Source organism: Tenrec ecaudatus, chromosome 4 (genome assembly GCF_050624435.1).
Source record: "Tenrec ecaudatus isolate mTenEca1 chromosome 4, mTenEca1.hap1, whole genome shotgun sequence".
Lineage (NCBI taxonomy): Eukaryota > Metazoa > Chordata > Mammalia > Afrosoricida > Tenrecidae > Tenrec > Tenrec ecaudatus.
Window position 1 is genome coordinate 138,342,246 of NC_134533.1, and position 21,195 is coordinate 138,363,440.

At 44.3% G+C, this 21,195-nt stretch overlaps 1 protein-coding gene across 3 annotated transcripts; it reads right to left on the reverse strand.

The window, feature by feature from the left end:
- Positions 1-718: 718 nt before the first annotated feature.
- RNF7 (ring finger protein 7) lies at positions 719-10,804 on the reverse strand. Of its 3 annotated transcripts, none has more exons than XM_075546821.1 (3): positions 10,508-10,804; positions 3,180-3,227; positions 719-1,706 (listed from the first exon to the last, which is right to left on the reverse strand). In XM_075546821.1, the coding sequence occupies exons 1-3, from the start codon at positions 10,673-10,675 to the stop codon at positions 1,650-1,652; spliced, it is 273 nt and encodes a 90-aa protein (XP_075402936.1). In that variant the 5' UTR covers positions 10,676-10,804; the 3' UTR covers positions 719-1,649. The 3 variants fall into 3 exon arrangements, with proteins under 3 accessions (XP_075402936.1, XP_075402934.1, XP_075402935.1); XM_075546819.1 differs by having other exon boundaries at positions 10,501-10,785; XM_075546820.1 differs by lacking the exon at positions 3,180-3,227 and having other exon boundaries at positions 10,501-10,803.
- Between the last annotated feature and the right edge of the window lie 10,391 nt (positions 10,805-21,195).

Below are 21,195 nucleotides of genomic sequence, written 5' to 3' on the forward strand. Positions count from 1 at the left end.
TGACCCCCAAAGGGGTCACAACCCACTGGTTGAGAACTGCTGCCTTAGTGAAAAAGTATTCAGAATGGCAAATTCGAACTCTGCAGAGATGCATGGTGAAATTTTAAGGTTTACATTTAACAGTATTTAACAGGAACCTCCACAGTGGGCTTTCTTTGGAGATTTAAGAATGAACTGTGTGGTGGTTACGTAATCTGTTGTCAATGTGAGAATGAGGGGGTGTTTAGCCTGTCAATCAGGTCGCAGCTTGATGACTTCATTTGGAGGCACTAAGGAGATAAACAGCTCGCTGGAGGTGAGACACACACTCATTCCCTGGGAGATATTCCTGTAAACAAGCCACATGGAACCATACTGATGACAGCCAAAATCTTGGAGCTAGAGAAGCCACCCATGTGCAGACACACGCCAGTGCTAACATGCTTCCACCACCACAGGATCCACAAGACTTTCCACTCACTGTCCTGTGATCCTCCTGTACTCAGCATGTGTTGCATGAGTCTGAGGAGGAAATTATAGACTGGTATGGGCTAACATTGGACTTATGGACTTGATCCGGAGTGGTTTCCCATTATTCAATTGTTCTTGTACATAAAGCTCTTATACGCATGAATAGTGTCTTTAAATGTGAAAGAGTAAAACAACTGAAGCATTTTCCTATGCTTTTGTTTCTAGGTAATACACTTTTAATTCTATTGAATGAAGACACTCATTTGACAAATTAGTTTATTAACTTCAGTTGAGGGTTGTACATAAAATGGCCATAATGAAAATCCATATAAAGTGAGACTAGATCATTTATTAAAACATCGTATGATAGAATACACTTTCTGAAACAATAGTACAGTGGTAAACATTTCACCTCATTGACATTCCACATAAAACCCAGTTAACTTGTAACATAATCTGGCCAGAATTGGAAAACATGTATGCCTATAACCACTGAAAGGTTTAAAAGGAAAGTGAATTCGGGTCTAGGTTTTCCTAGATTCGTTGCTGAGTTACCGAATATCACCATCTAAAAGGTGATCAAAATCCCATGTAACTGCAAGTTAAATTTTATCTACCCTGGGTTCATTGGTATACGTCCAACTTAAAGTTACCTTTATAGTAAAGATTTCACTATTACCTTCTCTCCGCAAACAAAAAATAAATATCAGGAACAAAAATGAAAGATAAGAGTTGAATTTCAAACCACGTTTTGTTACTATTATTCGTTTTTAACTGATCACCTATAAGCATGCAAACAACTGTCCTCTGAACGACACTGCTTCCACAGTCTCTTGGGTAGCAGCAGGTAAATTGAAAAGGGCACTCAATTGGTAGTTCTCTCCTTTTCCAAAACACTTCTAAGCAGTGTGTGTGTGATGCACAACACGAGGTAGGAAAGACCATAGTTAATAAATTATCTTCTTAACTGCAGAGACTTTCTGTAAAATGAAACTTGACAAAATGTGAAACCATGCCTTTAATGAGAGCCATAGGAGTCCCAGCCTATTTCAGGAACCAGTTCCAGCTAAGCAGCGCCTTGATATCAAGGTCCACCACGCCTTCAGACCAGGGCACTGAGACCACATTCCTCCACTCTCATTTGCCGATTCTTTGGACCACCCAGTCTTGCTGGCAGAGGGGACAGCGGTTGTTCTGTTTCACCCACAGGGACATGCAACAGTTGTGGAAGGAGTGATTGCATTCTCCCCAGACCACTGAAAGAAAAAGAATTCTGAATGTTAAATATTCCAACTAGAATTCAGCCTTAAGCTCCAAAATAGCTCTGTAACTTTCTATTATTATGAATAAACAATCAGCTTCCTAAAGACTTAACTACTAAATGGTTAGCTGGTAAAAATAGTTCCTTCTATTTACAAAGCAACAAATAGAAACTCCTGTGTGCAAGTTATATTCATGACATATGACAAGTTACTGGGCTTGGGGACTTTCTGTTCATGGTCAACAATCAGTGAATGTGGAAGTCTACCACCCCCACCCCACCAACCCTTACTCCTACAGAGTGCCACATGCTGTCTCTTCCTCAAGTTAGGGACCTTCTTGGTCATACACTGACCCTGGAAACCTTTTGTATTTTAACTTAGTAGAAAATATCCTTCCGACTTTTATTTACCAAGATAGGGCGAGTTTGGAATGTTGCCCTCTCACTGGAGGGCACTGTAGCTAGACCGGTGGAGTGCACCTCCTGGGATGTGCTCTAAGGACAGTAAACCAAGTGATCCACAGCGGCACAAACCTTCACGGAATTTTCCACGCGGCTAGAGAGAGTGGCTTCACCGTGATCTCAGTGTCTTAAAATCCCCCAATTCATATTTCTCAAACAAACAGCATCAAAGCAAACCTTAAAACCCAGGGAAATCACTCACAAGCTGGAATTCAATCACAAACTTAGGTTTTGTCCCTTCCTCGACCAACTGAACGACATGGAAAGGACCAAGATTAAATAAAATAGGGAAAAAAAGAGAAGCAACAACAACATATTTCTTAATGAAGTTGACTGCAGGGGGTAAGAAGAATGGGGAAAACATTCTAAGTGTTTAAGGAAGCAAGAGTGTCAACCAGGAGAACACAAAACTGACCTTTCATTCCAAGGAAACCTTTAGAATAGATCACCTCAAGGGCTAGGACATAAGAACCTTGGAATAATTTAATTAGGCTATGATAACTTTTATAGTCTCAGATTACAAGGAAAATCAAACAGATTTCTATCCACAAACCATGTTCCAAATAAAATATTTGAGATTCAGATTTTCTCTACCGTGGTTGAAAAATTAAACAGTATATCCACAAGAGGATGCTGAAACTGAATTGTGTCAGGAGAGTAAAAGCCTAAGAATATGAACCTGTAGCACAGTCACAAGTCAAATGATATGGAGGCCAATCCCTTATACTTTTCATAATAGAGTTACTTCTATTTCGATTAACAAAATGCTTACAGCAGCCTTGCTTGACCACAGACTCAAATCTGCATTACAGACAATGATATGACTTACAGTGTTAGTCCATTAAGGCTTGCTGAGAATCAACACATTTTCTATTCATAATGCATCATTGCTTTACAGTTTACTTTTGTGTATTGATAAAGTCAATCTTAGAATTGCAAATTCAAACATCCCCACTGAGAGGAAATCTTCAGTTGAAAAAAGCAAGAGAAAGAAATTACAACATACCAACACAGTCCTCTTGTTTGTTTTCAGCTTGACATCTAAGGCAGGCATCTAAAAGTAAACAAACAGCAATTCTCATTGTGATGCTCCAGATTTTAAAAACCCAGATGCTTCAAAGTCAAATAAAAGCCTGGAGGGTTAGAGATGAAGATAAAAGGCTCTTGCTATCACTTTCTCATCGGAGTGTAACTATTTAAAGAGGACCAGAGTACAGGCACTTTACTAAGTACTTATGACCAGGAGCAGCTTCACAAGCGTGCCTGACCCTCTATTTTGACAAGCTCAGATGAAAAGATGCCTGGACACCGGATGCAACCACTAGAGACAAACATGCTGTGCTCTCCCCTATGAGGAGCTTGCTGGGCATCTCCACATTGATCAACCACTGGGACAGTTCGTTTTCGAGCTATCCTTTTAAAACAAGCCATATATGAGTGCATGTGTATTTCCTAACACATACACAAAAAACCAAATGGGGGATAATGAAGAAATAACCAATAAAGTTTATCTGGGAAAGAATGAAATTAAGTTTTCACTATTTGTGAACTATGTGATTATATTAACCTATATACAAATTTAATTAAAAATTTTTCAGTTAAATTGAAAACTTTTCCCACTCTCTCCCATAGCGAGTCACTCAGACAGAGGTAATAGAAGTTTCCTTCCTTCAGCCATTCATAAAAAATAACCTGCTTTCCCCCCCTACTCCCCGCCCCCAAGAACATTTACACGTTTCCTACAGGTAAATTATTTTATATGCTTCCAGCTGGTCACCACTGGGGGTCGCATAAACAAGACTGCTGAAAAGGCTGTGTGGTGTAGAGGGGAGGATGGGTTTAGGAACATGCAGATCTGAAGAGAGCATTGTGTGGTCCTGGGCTGCTTAGAAAGCTCAAGGAGTCTCAAGGCCCTGTGACATGGGGTCACATCAGGAGGTGTTTCTATATCACCTTGGTGACAAAACCAGTGAGAATTGGAGAAGATGGAGTAAGAGATACCTAAGTATCTAATAAAAGCTCTCTTTGTTTTCTTTTAAAGAAAAAGGTTTCTTTACAGATAAGCCTGAGCCCAAAGTTATCTACTTAAAAATGACAAGTGTTTCCTAGTATTTCCTAGGAAAGGGAAGCTAAGGAGTAAACTAGACCTTTTCAAAATTCTATCTGGGATGTGCCTCCATGAACTGCCTCTTTTGCCATGAGCCTAAAGGAACTAGATAGTGCCCAAGCGAAAGATTCTATAGAAGATGAAAAGGAGAGAAATGGGCAGAATTTCACATTTTCATACACTCCAGACTTTCTGGTGCCAAGGGGGGGAGGGGAGAGGTGTTCGCTGGATAAACCCTTGAAACTATTACCCTGAGATCATCTTTAAAATTTAAACCAAATTTATCCGCTGAAATCTTAAAACCAAATAATCACCAAGCTGAAACAGTTAAAAACTGACTTGAGCACTACGCTCTCTTAAGAACTAGTTGGGCAACAGCAAGGAGGATTGGTGGTACAATGCAGTAAGTGAAGGGCTGCGCACTGCAGGGCCAGCAGCTACAACCCACCAGCTGCTGCTTGGAAGAAAGATGAGGCTGTTGGCTCCTGTTAAAATGTAGTCTCAGAAATCCTAAGGTCACTATGAGCTGGGAGTGATTCCATAGCATTTAGTAGACAGACAGAGGATCAAAGTAACAACAGCAACTCATAAGATCTGATAGAAATTTTAGGGACACGACAGGATCGCTGAAGACAAACGGTACATAAGCAAATATGGTGAAGAAAACTGATGGTGGCCGGCTATCAAAAGATATAGCATCTGGGGTCTTAAAGGCTTGAAGGTAGACAAGCAGTCATCTAGCTGAGAAGCAACAAAGTCCACCTGGAAGAAGCACACAGACCCATGTGATCACGAGGTGTCAACCAGGATCAGGCATCAGAAGATCCCAAACAACCAACAATTTCAAAGTGAACAAGGGGGTCAGAATGGAAATCCAAACCCCATCAGTAGACAAATTGGACATCCCCTGACAGAATGGTCACAAGGAAGGGATGAGCCAGCCAGGGTGCAGTATAGCACCAATGAAACAAACACTCAACATTCCTCTAGTTCTTCAATGCTTCCTCCCTCACTATCATGACCCCAGTTCTATCTTACAAATCTGGCTAGATCAGAGCATGTACACAGGTACAGATAAGAGCTGGAAACACCTGGAATCCGGGACAGATAAACTCCTCAGGACCAATATTGACAGTAGCCATACCAGGAAGATAGAGGGAAGGTGAGAAAGGGGAAACACATGGCAATGATCTACATACAACTCCCCTCCCCCACCCCAGGGGGATAAAAAAACAGAAACATGGTAAAGGGAGGCTGCCAATGGTGTAAATATGAAAATAAAAATAATTTATAAATTACCAAGAGCTCATGAGAGTGGAAGAGGGAGGGGACAAAAGCGGAAATGATATCAAGGACTCAAGTAGAAAGAAAATGTTTTGGACATGATGGCAACATATGTACAAATATGCTTGATAAAAATCGATGTATTAAGGTGGCGGAAGGACCTTGGGCCTCTACTCAAGCACTCCCTTTCGTTTATGAATGCATGAATACTTTCGTTTATTAAATTTCATTTATTAAATTGGTATGAATACTTTCGTTTATTAATTTGGTACTCTATGATGCTCACTCTCCCGACACAACTGCTGAAGCCAAAGTGGGTGAACAAGTAAATGTGGTGAAGAAAGCTGATGGTGCCCGGCTATCAAAAGAGATAGTGACTGGGGTCTTAAAGGCTTGAAGATAAACAAGTGGCCATCTAGCTCAGAAGCAACAAAGCCCACATGGAAGAACACACCAGCCTGTGTGAGCGAGTGATCCCAAAGGGATCAGTTATCAGGCATTCAAAGAACAAAAAATCATCATATCATTGGCTGCAAGATAGGAACGCTGAAGACAAATGGGTGCATAAGCAAATGTGGTGAAGAAAGCTGATGGTGCCCGGCTATCAAAAGAGATAGTGTCTGGGGTCTTAAAGGCTTGAAGATAAACAAGCGGCCATCTAGCTCAGAAGCAAAAATGCCCACATGGAAGAAGCACACTGGCCAGTGCGATCACGAGGTGCCCAAGGGACCAGGTATAAGGCATCATGCAAAAAAAAAAGATATATGTGTGTGTATGTATATATATATATGTGTGTGTATATGTATATATATATGTGTATATATATATATACCATATTGAATGAAGGGGGAAGTGCAGAGTGGAGACCCAAGGCCCAAGTGTTGGCCACTGGAGATCCCCTCATAGAGGGGTTTAGGAGAGGAGATGGGTCAGTCAGGGTGCGAGGTAGTACCGATGAAGAACACAGCTTTCCCCCAGATCCTGGATGCTTCCTCCCCCCCAACTACCATGATCCGAATTCTACCTTGCAGGGCTGGATAGGGCAGAGGTTGTACACTGGTACATATGAGGGCTGGAGGCACAGGGAATCCAGGGTGGATGATACCTTCAGGACCAAGGGTGTGAGGGACGATGCTGGGAGAGTGTAGGGTGAGTGGGTTGGAAAGGGGGAACTGATTACAGGGATCTACATGTGACCTCCTCCCTGGGAGAGGGACGGCAGAGAAGGGGGGGAAGGGAGATTTCAGATAGAGCAAGACATGACAAAATAACGATGTATAAATTATAAAGGGCACATGAGGGAGGGGGGAGCGGGGAGGGACGGGGGGGGGGGGGGGGGGGGGAGAGGACCTGATGCAAAGGGCTTAAGTGGAGAGCAAATGCTTTGAGAATGATTGGGGCGGGGAATGTATGGATGTGCTTTATACAATTGATGTATGTATATGTATGGATTGTGATAAGAGTTGTATGAGTCCCTAATAAAATGTAAAAAAAGAAAAGGAAAAAAAAAAGAAAGAAAAGAAAATGATTAGGGCAAAGAATGTACAGATGTGCTTTATACAATTGATGTATGCATATGTATGGACTGTGATTAAGAGTTGAATGAGCCCCTAATAAAACGTTAAAACAAACAAAAAAGAAGTAGTAAAAGATCTTGCATTATTAAAAAAAAATCGATGTATGGATTGTTATAAGAGCTCCCCAATAAAATGATTTATTAAAATAAAAACAAACAAGAAATTTCAGGGACAGTAAGCTTATGTTGATGGGGGAGGGGCAGTTCAGGAAAGAATATAACCAATGTGCTGAGTTGTATACAGAAATTGCTGAATTGCTGTTATGTTTTGCTGTGTATTTTCTCAAAAGCAACACCAAAAGAAATTTAATCTGGGGTGCAATTTACTGAAAAAGGGGTGCTGTTGTATATTTCAGATCATCTGGAAGAGGAATCAAAGGGAAGCTGAAACCTACAGAGAAAAGATACTTTTTGACATAGACAGGAGAAAAAGAATTATGTAAAAACAGACAGAGTGGGGTTAAAGCCGGCTTGTCTTATTACAATGGACTATGCTCTGGTATTTGTTTGCTCCTCTCCACAGGATCTAACCCTAAGAAAGCACCACATTACCAACCAACCATCTCTGCCTCCTTAGGGTGCTCTCACTCCCTAAATCCCAACCATGGACCCTGTGAGAGAAGGGAAGTCTGCTTTGGGGCAACAAAATGACCATGCTCTGGACCCTGATCTCAGTCAGCTCACCAGCAAATGGAGAGAACAAACTAGCACGGGAGGATTATGATACAGTGGAGAAATGCTATCCGGCTCTGGCTGGATGGGTTCTATGTTATCACGGGGGTTGAAAAATGGAAGAACTATAAAGCGAACACTTCAGGATTAAACTGCCTCTTTTACAAGTTAGGGAGTTACGTCAAAGGACAGCCTTGAAAGTTACTCCACCTTTTTAGAACATAGCCACCAGCAAACTTTCTCCTGTTCCCCATCAGCATCTGCTCCCTGAGCAGAGCCTCTCCTCCTGGGAGAACCGAGGAGGGGAACCAGAGAGGGCGACCAGGCACAAAGGACTGGCAAGCAAATTGTGGAGCAAGAAGTCAACAATGTATCATTTAGTTATTTGATATAAAATCAAAATAGTACAGAAATAGGATTAAGTAAACTCTTGTTGAAGAATCTAAAATCTCCAATTATACTTATAGCTTTGGTTTACATAGGTTATAAAAAAACAAACAAACCCTCAAATCTATAAAAATGTCCAAAGCTTCAGGTTATTTTTAAAATTTTAATATTTCTAGTATCTACAGTAGCCTACTTCTAATGTGTACAAAAAATAACCACAATATCTTTTAGTCTGACTCTAGGGTAAGGACTGGGAAATCTTTAATAAAACTCTTCTTTTGGGTCAGTCCACTAAGTGGACATTAACTCCTCATAAATAAAATACAAAGGGCTAGTCCACATTACTTAACCCAAAGTATAAGTCCTATAAACCTGCAGCATTAATTCTTCAGAATATTTGATATGACAAAGTTAATGATCTTCAACCATTTGTAACCCCTTTGACCGACATACTTATAATTATAACATACTTATAATCTCAATAACTGGAAATCGACCCATAAAATGTATATGATGTAGAATTTGATTATTTTAGTTTTCCCCATTTTCATTTTATTATTATTTATTATTTCTTTTCCTCTGGAGAAAATAGTTTTGGGATAAATTCTTTTTACACTAATGAAGAAACGTGTCGAGTAAAAGTGTTAGCAAGCTTATCCTGCAAAAGAAGAGATCATTAAGTTGAATGGATTAGTTAAAAATGTAACTCAAACTGGAAATTATGATTCTAGTTTTAAGAAAGGTGGGGGGTGGGGCTAGCGGGATCGGGAAGAGGCGCTGCAAGCAAATAAACCAAATGCGTAACATAGAAATCTAACATGGGAAATAAGACTTCATGTCTCAAAAGTAAGTTCTTCAAAAGTAAAACCTAACATTTTGAATCTCACTGCAAATTCTCTGAAACAAGCTTTATAAATAACAAGAGTGCATACAGTGAGTATTCTGATGCTGGCTGATTTTCATGATTTGCTTCTACCAAGCCAAAAACCCACTGGGGTGGAGTCGATTCCAACTCGTATGGACTCTATAGGACAGGGTAGAAATGCTCCTGTGGGTGTCTAAGAAAGCCTGTCTTTCTCCTGTGGTGGTTTTGAACTACTGACCTCACAGGTAGCACTGGGCTTCTAAGAAATCATTTACAATTATTTCTACCTTTACATTTCCATGTGCTGCAAACGAAGTACTATGTTATTTCCCTTTTATTTTGCTGTAGCGTTTTTTTTATGTACAGTATTAAATATACCATGTATTAATATATAGATTTTTTAAGGGAAAGAAATTTTCTTCGTTATTTTCACCAATTCTCTCATTTTTAGGACAAGTCACAGAGTTTGCAAACCACAGAAACCTCAGACTTGTTCACTTACCCTGCAGAGGTATTTAAGATGCTAGCGCAGTAAGTTTGAATGCTCTATTTAAAAAGACACCTTGTGGTTATACCTGTTTCAAGGTGGCTTTAGATTCTTAAACCTTGTGACACATTACTGGACTAAGCTGTTCTGAAATGTTCTACTTGGTTCAACGTCATAGAGAGAAGTAAGAGCATATCTCCACAAAGGCCTGGCTGCGCAGGGTAGTCTTCTCTAGGACCTGGCACCGTAAGATGGGGGCAGGGGGCCAAAGTTCCTTCCTGTGCGGTGAAAGCATAGCTCCTGAACAGGACTTCACTCTTCAATTAAAAAACCCTCGAGCTACATTTCTTCCCTTCGAACCAAACGAGTGCCTTCTGACGCAAACTCTAGTTCCAGGGAAGGGACAGTCACTTTGGTGTGGGCACTGCTGAAGGGGGGCCTTTACTCCGACCCTTTTATGGTTCTGCTTTTCCAGACGGGGCTGGGGACACCGAGCGCCGCGGCGGCACCCACGGCAAGTCACCCACTTCTGGTTTCCTGGTCGTCTAATGCAAGCCTAAAGGTGGGCGGTCCGTTTCCGAAAGGTCACGCCGTCTGGAGAAGTCTGCTTTCCGTACACAAGGATCCCCCAGAGTCGGAAACAATTCCACTGCCACGAAACGCCAACGCCGCCGCCAGAAAGGACTTGTCAATCATCCACCTCCCTCCACAGACGAGCCCGACCGAGGGGCGCCAGTTGAACGACCCCGCGGCCGCGGGGAGGCCGGCCAAACTGTCAGGGGCGCCCGGGAGTGGGGGGGGGGAACCCAGGCTCCAAGGCGGCGCCCCTGCAGCGCGACCCCCGCGCGGTACCGGGCTGCACGGTTCGTGCCGCGGTTGCGGGCCCGCAGGCGCCCCGAGCGCGGCCGCGGAGGCCGCAGCGCGGCCCGAGCCTCGGGGTAACGCTTACCCATCACCTGGACCCTGCAGATGGCGCACGTATCGCACTCGACGTCCCAGCTCCACATGGCCACCGCGTTCCACTTCTTGAGGGAGAACATCTTGTCGGCCCCCGCCTTGGGGCCTGCGCCCCCGGAGTGAGCGGAGAAGACGCCGGGCTCCTCGCTGTCTTCCACGTCGGCCATGGCGGCGGCGCGGCGCCGGGAGCGGAGACGTAGGCCTGGGGAGGAGGGCGGCGATGGCGGCTCCGCGGGGCCGCCCGGCGGGACACAGCGCCCCCAGCAGGCCGCGGGACGCCGCGCTGTCTCGACCGGGGCTGCCCGCGACTAGCTGGCGCGGTCTGGTGACGTCATGGGCGCCGCCCCGGGGCGGGGCCTCCGCCGGCTGTCTCCCGCACTGAGACCATCCGGGTATCTTGGGACGACACGGAATTGAAATCTGGCGACTCCTGTTAGTGTTAACTCTTGCCCTACCCGCCGCCGATTGGGTAGGAATCACGAGCCCTGCTGTATACCTTCGTTAAAGTTAGCACTTAAAAAAAATTGCCTTGCTAATTTGTTACCGGGGAGCAGGGTGGCACCCCCATCGGGCTAGGAAACATACCTTCATCACCATCTTATCTTGGCCCCTCCAGATTTCTCACTCCTCGGATCTAAATATTGGTCTCAGTGACTAAAAGAAGGGAGGAAAAGTAAAACCGAAGTGGACTTGGAGTCTTTCATGACATCCAAGTTCATTTCAAACATTCAAGAACGAAAAGATCCTAGGGACCTTGGGGCACACGTTGAAAATCTCGAGTTAGTTTAACCTCTTTTATATGTGGTGTAATGAGATCCAGAGAAATGAAGTAGCAAAAAATGACATTGTTTTTATGCGATGTTGAGTTTTAAAACCAGAATCATTCTGCTAAAACCAAAAATTAATTGGCCTATAATCAGTCCCAACTGCTGGTGCCCATATGTGTCAGAGTAGAACTCAGCTCTGCAGGGCTTTCTGTGGCAGGTCCGCGGGAGGTAGATTGCCACCTTTGTTCTTGGTTCTGAGGTACTTCTGGGTGGACTTGAATCACCAGTCTTTTGACCAGGAGTCAAGCATGTTAACTGTTCCATATTCTGATATTTTCCCAAGGAAAGCAGACAACAGCTCCATTTCAAAGAGGTGTTTGATTCCCACCTATCTTAACTAGTCTTCTAGGCTGCTTTCACAGAAATGTCAAAAATGGTCTAGTTTCTCATAATTTAGGAGTCTAGATTCTGAATTCAGGGTGTCACTTCAGAGGAAGACCTTTCGGTGGTTCTGAAGGAAGGTATTTATATCCTTTGAGTTTAGCTCCTGGGTGATCCTCCTGAGACCTGACCTCTCTCTGTTTACTCCTTGGCTTGTTTAGTCTTTATATATAGGCAGTCCCTGATTTAGAACATACCCAAATTATGATGGAACCACATTTAGAACTGTCAGTTTGCTAGTTTTGTGTATTTTATCATTAGTAATATGTACTACATTTTATGTTGCCTTAGCTAATTTAATCTTATTCTTAGATGTTTACATGCAGATGTTCAAAGATTCCATTTACAAAATTATTGATAATGAAGGGCAATAATAATTTTTTTAAAAAGGTATTCAACTTAGATCCGAACAGACTTGTGAGTTGTCCTAATGGTACCTTGCCCTAAGTCTGGGGCTGCTTTCATGTGCCTCAAAGGAGATTGACTTAAGACACACACTGCAACTGCTTTATTACATACCCAAAACTCAGTCCCAAATGACATTGTGACTGCAGGTATAGAAGTTATGATTGACAGCTCATAGTTTGGGGGCCACGATTTGATTCACAGGTGGATACCTACTGTGTCAACTTTGGGATTCCCACCTCTTACCGGGTCTTCCAACTTCCCCCCATTCCTCATCCGAGGCTTTGTTTTTGGACAGGGGTTTACTAGAATTAAGGGGCCATGGTGGGAAAAACAGGCTTTAAACATATGTTTAAAAAATTAACAAATATGGACACAGGGCCAAGTGTGGGATTACACTCACCAGCTCCTACAATGTGCAATCAGAAGCCAGGCTCCGCTCTGGATTTCAAGACCCTTCCTTAACAACCACCTCCACCTCTCATGCTCAGTAAGTTGAAGATGTGGTCTGTGTTGTTGGAGTGGAGAGTGGGTGTCTTTTCTTTCATAGAAATATCTAAGTCCTTCAGTCAAAGTGAGTCTCCAGGACAAGCGGACATGTTTGCCATTTATTTGTCTGGTTCTTATCCCAGTCATCATTTCCCCCTCCCCCAGCACCATTCAACTGAAGTAAAATAGTTCTTCCTTGAATTACAAAACAAAATCACATCTGATGTCATTTGCTTGTTGAGCTTAGTTTTCCCAAAGGAACCAGTGTTTAGGACTTCGAGGACAAGGGTAAGAAAACGGTTCTGAGCAGCCAGAACTCAAAGTGAGTCTCAAATATGTACAAGGCCTCTACCAGCAAATGCCCATTGTCTATATTTACAGGCCCTTGGGTGTTTGGTCAATCCATTTGGATCTGGATGAAGGAGATGTGGTGTCCCTCCTCTGGATCCTATAAGCTATGCCAACATTGAGAAGAATGGGAATTTCAGAACACTTCCTCGTGTTCATGTGGAAACTTGTATGGATCAAGAGATAGTTGTTAATGTTTTCACCCAAATCTTTGGGTCCTTGTGGTAGTTATATTATTTCATGTCAACTTGAAGATACAAAAAAGTGTAATGATGTTCAACCTGTCATGGCTGATGGTGCCTCCTTGTGGGTTTGGCCTTCTCATAAGGAGGGTCCTGGGAACCTCCCACCCACCCACCCCTCTACCTTCACCTTCCTGCTGGCTGCACCTATCAGCCTGTGATCTCCCTGCATTGTGCATCATTTCACATGGCTTCTTGAGTCTGAAGAGGGACTTATGGGCTAGTATAGGACTTTTGAACTTGGACTGGGCTGAGATGTTTTTTCGATAAATAATTACTTTTTATATAAAGCTGTCTTATACATATGAGTGTTTCTGGATTTGTTTGTCTAATCAACCCAGCTGAACACAGTCTTTGTCCCACTTTATTCACCAATTGAAATCAAGTGGACACTGCATGCAAAAGAAAGAAAAGGGTTTTTATGTCTGTGCAGATAAGAAACAGTGTGGGGTCTGCACACCGAGTTGCCACATGCTCCCTGAATTAAGGCACCTGGTCCTTTATTCCTTTTGAATTCCAGCATTCTGACTCTTTCCCATCCCTCTCCTCTCTAAACTGCCTTTGTTCATAGACAGAGGTCTGATTGGTGAGTCTTGTTCTCCAAAGGTTCTCTAGACAGACATCTCGGTTGAGAAATAAACTCAGGTAGAACATTAGGTCAGAAAATGTGAACCAATGTGCCAATGGTTCCTTCCAGTGACTCCCAGCTTTGGGGTGACTTGAATATTATGAGTTGGGTTGCTAACCTCAAGGTGAGCTGTGGGGTACCAGCCCCCACAATTGAATGAGTCCAAGGGGTGTTTGTGTAATTGAGGGGTAAAATTAAAGAGATATAAGACAAGAGAAGAAATTCAAATGCTCACATCTGGGATGACCATGATCTCAGCAGCCAGGTCTGTGAAAGAGATTATATTTCCAATCACAGTTTATATACATTTTGGGGGGACATGCAAGCCCCCTCATCATAACAGGAAGGGGGTGTACCATAGGCATACATGCAACAGGAGGGGGAAGCGCTAGGGGTACACATGTGACAAGATGGATTTGTCTCCACTACAGGCTTCTCTAGATTCAAGATGGCAGCCTAATCGTGGTCCTCCTTGAGTTGGCTTGACTTTGTCTTTGGGCTCTCCTTTGGGGAACACTCCACCATCCTTATTAGCAGGGAGTGGGCCCCACCTAGGGTGGGATAGACAATAGGATCTGATTGCTCTAGATGGCTGATACCCTCAGGAAGATAACCTCTAAGCAGGTGACCTCCGAGTTTATAGTCAATGACCATGTGTTCTTAGGTCCAGCATATATTATGGGAGGACAACCTGGGGAGAAATCCTTCTGTATCTCACAGTGAGCAGTTCAAAATCACTAGTCACTCCTTGAGATAAAGATGAGACTTCATATTCATGTAAAGAGTGACAGTCCTGGAAACCCCAAGGGAAGTTCCTCCTTGTTCTATAGGGACACTATAACTCAGAATCAACTTGATGACAGTCATTGAATTTTAAGAGATGTATTCCCTGAGCATGTTTTAAGCACCAGTCCAATCTGAGAAGACTTTGGGTGCAAAAGGGTCTTGGATAGAATGTTGCTCAATGAAGTGGAGACCCAAAGCCCATTTGCAGATAGCTGGACATCCCCTTGCAGAAGGGTCACAAGGAAGAGACGAGCCAGTCAGGGTGCAGCGTAACACCAATGAAACATACAATTTTCCTCTAGTTTTTTAATGCTCTCCCTCACCCCCACTATCATGACCCAATTCTCACTCACAAATCAGGCTAGACCACAGGATGTACACTGATACAGATGGGAACTGGAAACAGGGAATCCTGGACAGAAAACCCCTCAGGACCAATAATGAGATTAGCGATACCAGGAGGGGCAGGAGAAGAAAGGGGGTACCTATCACAATAGTCTACATATAACCCTCTTCCCAGGGGCACAGACAACAGAAAAGTGGCTAAAGAGAATCATTGGTCAGTGTAAGACATGCAAAAAATGTATAAATTATCAAGGGTTCATGAGGGACAGAGGGCGAGAGAGATAGGGGGGAAAATGAGCTGATACCAAGGTCTCAAGTAGAAAGAAAATGTTTTGAGAATGATAATGGCAACAAATGTGCTTGACACAGGGATGTATGTATGAATTGTGATAAGAACTGTACAAGCCCCCAATAAAATGATTTTAAATTTTTCAAAAAAGATTGTTGTTCAAGAGGAAGATGTAGTTAATAGAAGGGTATACCACAGAGTGCCCGGTGAAGTTAGGGGAGAGGTATTGGGTCATAGACAAAGGGTTTCCATAGAACAGAACAAGAGAATGCTGAATGGTTGAAAATCAGGAATGGTGTGCATCAGAGTTGTATCCTGAACCAGACTTATTTAATCTGGATGCTGAGAAAATCATCAAAGAAACTGGTCTATATGAAGAGAAACGTAGCATCAGGATTACAGTAAGATTTATTAACAACCTATGATGTGCATATGACACATTCTGCTTGCTGAAAATGAAAACTTGCTGGTGAAGAGGAAAGCTTGGCGCCTTCAGCGTGGATGACAACTCAATGTAAAGAAGACCCAAATCCTCACAGTTGGACCAACAGACATCATAAGAAATGGAGAAATGATCAACACTGCTCACGATTTCATCCTGCTTGCATCTGCAATCAATATTCGGAGAAGCAGCAGTCAAGAAATCAAGCAAAGCATTGTTGCCAGACTTCAGTCGTCAAAAACAGAGAGCAGGTTGAATAGAGAAATCCTATGTTCACTAATGCAAACCCTTTCAGAAGGGAAACCGTCAGATTTTCCTTCTGAGCTGAGCTCAGCCCTGACCCAGCAAGTTAATATTCAAGAAGCAGGTTCTGACAATGATGACAGGAAGAGATTAGCAGGCTTTTTACAATGTGGCAAGATAACAACTGGCGCTCTAAGGAGCCAGGCCTCTAGCTTCTACACGTCTCCAGGAACAATTACGGCACCATCCCTGAAGCTCCGCATGTCCTTGTCTAACCTTTCTGAGTCATGACATGCCTAGTGTGTAAGCTTAAAAGGACTTTACTGCAAGGGGGCAGGGAGGCGGCTGCACATTGGATTTCTAACAAAATAAATCTTAAATTATGTTATATTTCTAGTATTGATTTTTCCCTACATTAGTATTGCCTTAGACACACCTGCTACACAAGAGCTCTGTAAGTTGTCAAAGTGCAAGGATCTCATTTTGAGGACTAAGGTGATCTTGACTCAAGACACGGTGTTTTCAGTCACCTCATATGCATGTGAAAGTTGGACAGGAATAAAGGAAACCAGGGAAGAGGTGATGCATTTAAATGGTGGTGCTGGTGAAGAACATTGAAAGCACCATGGGCTGCCAGAAAAATAAACAAATCTGACCTGGAAGAAGTACCCCAGAATTCTCCATAAAATCGGGATGATGATACTTGCTACCAGGAAAGACCAGTCTCTGGAAAAGTACACCATACTTGATAAAGTAACTGTGATGTGCCATCCAGTCAGGTCTGATCCATAGCGACCTTATGCACAACAGAACAAATACTGTCTGGTTCTGCTCCATCCTCACAATTGTTCCTATTCCTGAGCCCATTGTTGTAGCCACTGGGTCAGTCCATCTCAGTGAGGGCCTCCCTCTCCTTTGCTGCCTCTCTGTGTGAGCAAGCATGGTGTCCTTCTCCAGAGACTGGTCTCTGCTGAAAACATGTCCAAAGATGATAAGCTTAAGTCTTACCTCTAAGGAGCACTCTGGCCAGACTTCTTCCAAGACAGATCAATTTGTTCTTTTAGCAGCCCATGGTATTTTCAGTGGTCTTCACCAGCACCACAATTTAAATACATTTGCTGTTCTTCGATCTTCTTTATTCAATGTCCAACTCTAACATGCATATGAGGCAATGGAAAATACCATCTGTGTGAGGCAGAGTTCTTTAGCGAAACAAAAGCAGGACACTTACCGAATAGATATATAAAAGGATAGGTTTGTACAGTGGGAAGGAGTATAACAGCTAATTAGTTCAACTCACTTTTGTGGAACAATTAGTATACTGAAGGCCCTTCAACTCATGCAGGCAGCTGGTACAAGGTCAAGGAAGCAGAAAATGGAGTCTGCCCTCAGGCAAGACAGGCAAAGTCAGCCTGCAGGCAGCAGCCAGCAGGTTGGGGCAGCAAAGTAGCTCGGGAGCTTAGTGAAGCAGGCCCGATGGAATCTCGAATTCAAGTGATATAATTAATACACCAGCAGCATGGTGGATCAGGTCTTGAAGGGGCCTCAAGCTCTAGCAACAAAACCCACTGGTTGACTTGGCCCAAAGGTGGTGCAGTACAAGGTTGGGGCAAAGAACTAGCTCAAGCAGCAGCATGCTGGTCTGATCCCCAGGAAGGAAGAGAGGGGGGATGCCTGCCTGGAAAGCATTTATCCCGGTCACCCTCTGATCAAGCTGCTACCTGATTAGACTCTGCCCACATGTTCCTATGGAGGCCTGCTTGGCACCATGAACCCAACTATCACACCGTGACTTGGGTCAGGTGCAGCTGAGTCCTCAAAGTAACATTGTTGTTTTTCAACACTCTCAAGAGGTGTTGTGTAGCAGATCTACCTAACGCAACTCGCCTTTAGACCTCTTGACTGCTGCTTCCGTGAGCACTGAGAGTAGATCCAAGAAAGAGGAAGTCCTTAACAACTTCGGTCTTCTCTGTTTACTTTGATGTTACCTATTGGTCCAGCTGAGAGGATTTGGGTCTCCTGTACATTGGGGTGTGTCCATCCTGAAGGCTGCAGTCCTTGATCTTCATCATCAAGTGCTTCTCACATTCAGCAAGCAAAGCGGTGGCATCTGCGTATTGCAGGTTGTTAAGCTTCAATCCTGATCCCATATTCTTTTTCAGATAACCCAGGTTCCCTGATTATTTGCTCAGCATACCGACTGAATAAGTATGGTGAGAGGACACAGGCCAGACTCACACCTTTCCTGCTTTTAAGCCAATGGTTTACCTTGTGGTGAAGCAGAGGGTCCCTGAGAACAAGGAAGACCTTCAAGGAGAAGGACTGGCCCAATGGCTTTGACAATGGGCTTCAACATAACCACTGTAAAGATAGTATAGGACCCCAAAGTGTTTTGTTCTGTTTGAAATGACACTGTGAGTCAGAACTGACTCAAGGACATCCAACCAAACAACAGTTTATAGTGAGAGCCCTAAATCCATATTTGAGTGTTTTTGCATTTAAAAAAAATTGTATTGGGGGCTCATACAAGTAAAGAGTTGGCTGATCTGTGATTGCCTGCATGTGTGGCCAGAGGGGTTAAAATTCTGCCACGAGATGGCAGGTTGGTGTACCCTTTTAGTGCAGGGTCCCAGTGGTGCTGGGCAGAATCGCCCTACTTGGCAGATCACCGTAGAGGCCAGATGGAGATTTCGTCAGCAGCGCAGAGCACTGTAGAGGGCTGTCACACCTGCCTTGTGATGTGAAACGCTCCCACAGAGGGCAGACTGGAGTTCCCCCTGCTATTTGGACTGAGTTGCCCGAGGCGGAGGATAGTGGCCCTGAAGCCAGCAGTGGCATATGATAGGAAAGAGAGGGAGAGAAGAGGAGAAATATAAAAAAAAGAAGAAAAAACATGGTGCCTGTTGAGACCGACTGCTGTGGGAAAGATAGAAAGGCGAGATTATAAAGAGAGAAGAAAAAGAGTGGTAACTAAGCAGATAACTGAGGCTTGATCACCTGACTGTGGGGCTGGAAGAGGTCCAACCCTGCCTCAAGGTGGCGGGGTGGTGTGCCCGCTTGGTGTAGGGTCCCACAGACGTTGGGTGGGATTACCCTTGGAGGCAAGCTCAGGCAGAGGCCAGGCAGCACTTGAGCACTGGAGTTCACTGGTATAGTGGCCTTGCGCCGTATGTAGCACTGCTGGCAGCGGGGGCGGGGGGATATGGGGGTGTCGGGCTGTTCCCTCAGCCTCGTGGAGGGCCCCAGGAGAGCCAGGCTATCCCCGGCTGTGTGTAGAATCACTGAGGGGAGCTGGCTGGTTGTCCTAGCTAGGCTGCTGATGCCCTAATAGCTCAGAGGTCCAAGCCACCCCGCACCCACCCAGCTGGAGTTGAATTCATTTATCCCCAACTGAAGCTTGCTCCAAGGGGTCTTTGTTATGTTGACAGCCTCTGGGCTCTGTAGCTCACTTCCCGCTTTGCTTAGCCTGGGCTCCCTTAGAATGCTACTGTATGTTAAAGGACTCCTTCTCCCTGTTGCCTTGGAGTGGAACAATGGGCCTGGAATTTGCAGTTTTTAACCAAGAAAATCTTTTTTCTCTCTTTTTTATATTGGGCTTATGGAGTGCCCTGATTTGGTGGCTGTCACACTGACCCCCAGAGGGGGAGATCCAGCTTATCAGAGAGGTAGTTTTCTTCTCGGACAACTGGAACGGAATTCTCCCCCTGGACTATGACTATCCGCTTATTTTCTGCCGCACTGCGACCTGACTCGGGTAAATTTCCTTCTTTTTCAATTGCTCCCACTCTATGGCTACCTGTCGACCCTGGTCCCCAGGCTATGAGCTCAAGGCATCTAACAGCACGGGAGCTCTGGCGTGGGGTCCGGTGACTAGGTTTCCCAGGTTCCCTTCGTGTCTGGGATTATGTCCTCCTTAGGGCGTCAGCCTGGGGAAATCGCTACTCACTGCCAAACTGTGTATCTGCTCAGCTGGAGCCCATGAGCCCAGCACACCAAACCTAGAGTGATTTAGTGTGTTCTTGGCTCGCTTTGTGAGTGGAAATAGAATTTTTAAAATTGGGGTACAGGATAGACAGTAGTACCCTGATTCTAATTTTAGGACTCCGCCTCCCAGTCTCCTTCATCTTCACCTTACCTCCCAATTTTCTTGTCTGGCAGCAAGAGCTCCGGCCTCGTGAATCTTAACTAGACACCATCTTCTTCTGTCTCCATATTTGAGATTTGATGATTAATTTTGATGATTAACCAGCGATGTGAACAGCTTTACCTTCAGGCACAGTGTTTTGGAAAGTGCCTTGCTATTTCTCCCTTCATCTAGCCCGAGGGTGTTGCCTGGTTGGTCCCCTGTTGGGATTTGGGATACTTGGTGTAAGGAAGTTGAGAGGCGCTAGAGACCAAATCAGTCGAATTAGAGCAAACAGGCTTTATTGGGGAGAAAACCCCAGCCTGGGCGAAGTCCCACGGTCCACAGTGCCCGGGCCGGAGGAGTCGCACTGCAGGCTACAGGGGTGATGCGCATATATGGACAGGTATGTCCGGGTTTCTGGAATGTAAGGTGTCTTCCTGGTTCCAGGCGTATTCGTGCCGGGTGCAGAGCGGTGGGCAAGAACAAAGCAGGCACGGAGCCAAACGGGCCCTGCCGGTGCTGGTGCAGAGTGGAGGGTCGAGAGCAAAGCGGGCACTGAGCCAAATGGGCTGTGAACAAAACGGGCCCTGAGTAAACGAAGGAAAAAAACTTGCAAAGGTTACATAGCCAGCTCTGGTCAGCTCCGCAGGCCGCGGGGGTGGGGTGTGTGTGTCGGGGTGGGGGGATTCAAGGCCACTTGCTGCTAGAAGCCGGTCTGGCATTGAGCTGACCATACACTTGGATGTACAGTCATGAGTCATATACCCTGACTGTGATGGTCAGAGGGCCCTGACCCTATATTTTAAACTTTCTATCTGCAGTGGTGTTCTTATCTCAATCATGGTCTCATTTCTGATTCTGTAGTCCCGTCTGCAACTGTGATATATTGATCTGCCACCAATCACGCTTTTACGAATTTCTCTTGTTCTCTATATCCTATTTCAGTGGCAAAATTTCTGTGAATTCTTGGCCACCGTTAAGGCCTCAGGATCATAGTCTCCCACATCCAATGGTTTGTCCTTGTTCTGTCTTACATTTAATAAGTGTGTTTTCATATATTATACTTTGCTGGAATGATGGGCTCACACATAAGAATTGTGCCCATGGCATAGGACCTTTGGGTTAGTGTGAGTTGG

What these genes read in the sequence shown, in the direction of transcription:
- RNF7 (XM_075546819.1), bottom strand. Translation starts at nt 10,675, where the DNA reads ATGGCCGACGTGGAAGACAGCGAGGAGCCCGGCGTCTTCTCCGCTCAC. An exon ending in CTGCAGGGTCCAGGTGATGG is followed by an intron (nt 3,228 to 10,500) that starts GTAAGCGTTACC and finishes GTTTACTTTTAG; the next exon opens with ATGCCTGCCTTAGATGTCAA. An exon ending in CAAACAAGAGGACTGTGTTG is followed by an intron (nt 1,707 to 3,179) that starts GTATGTTGTAAT and finishes TTTTTCTTTCAG; the next exon opens with TGGTCTGGGGAGAATGCAAT.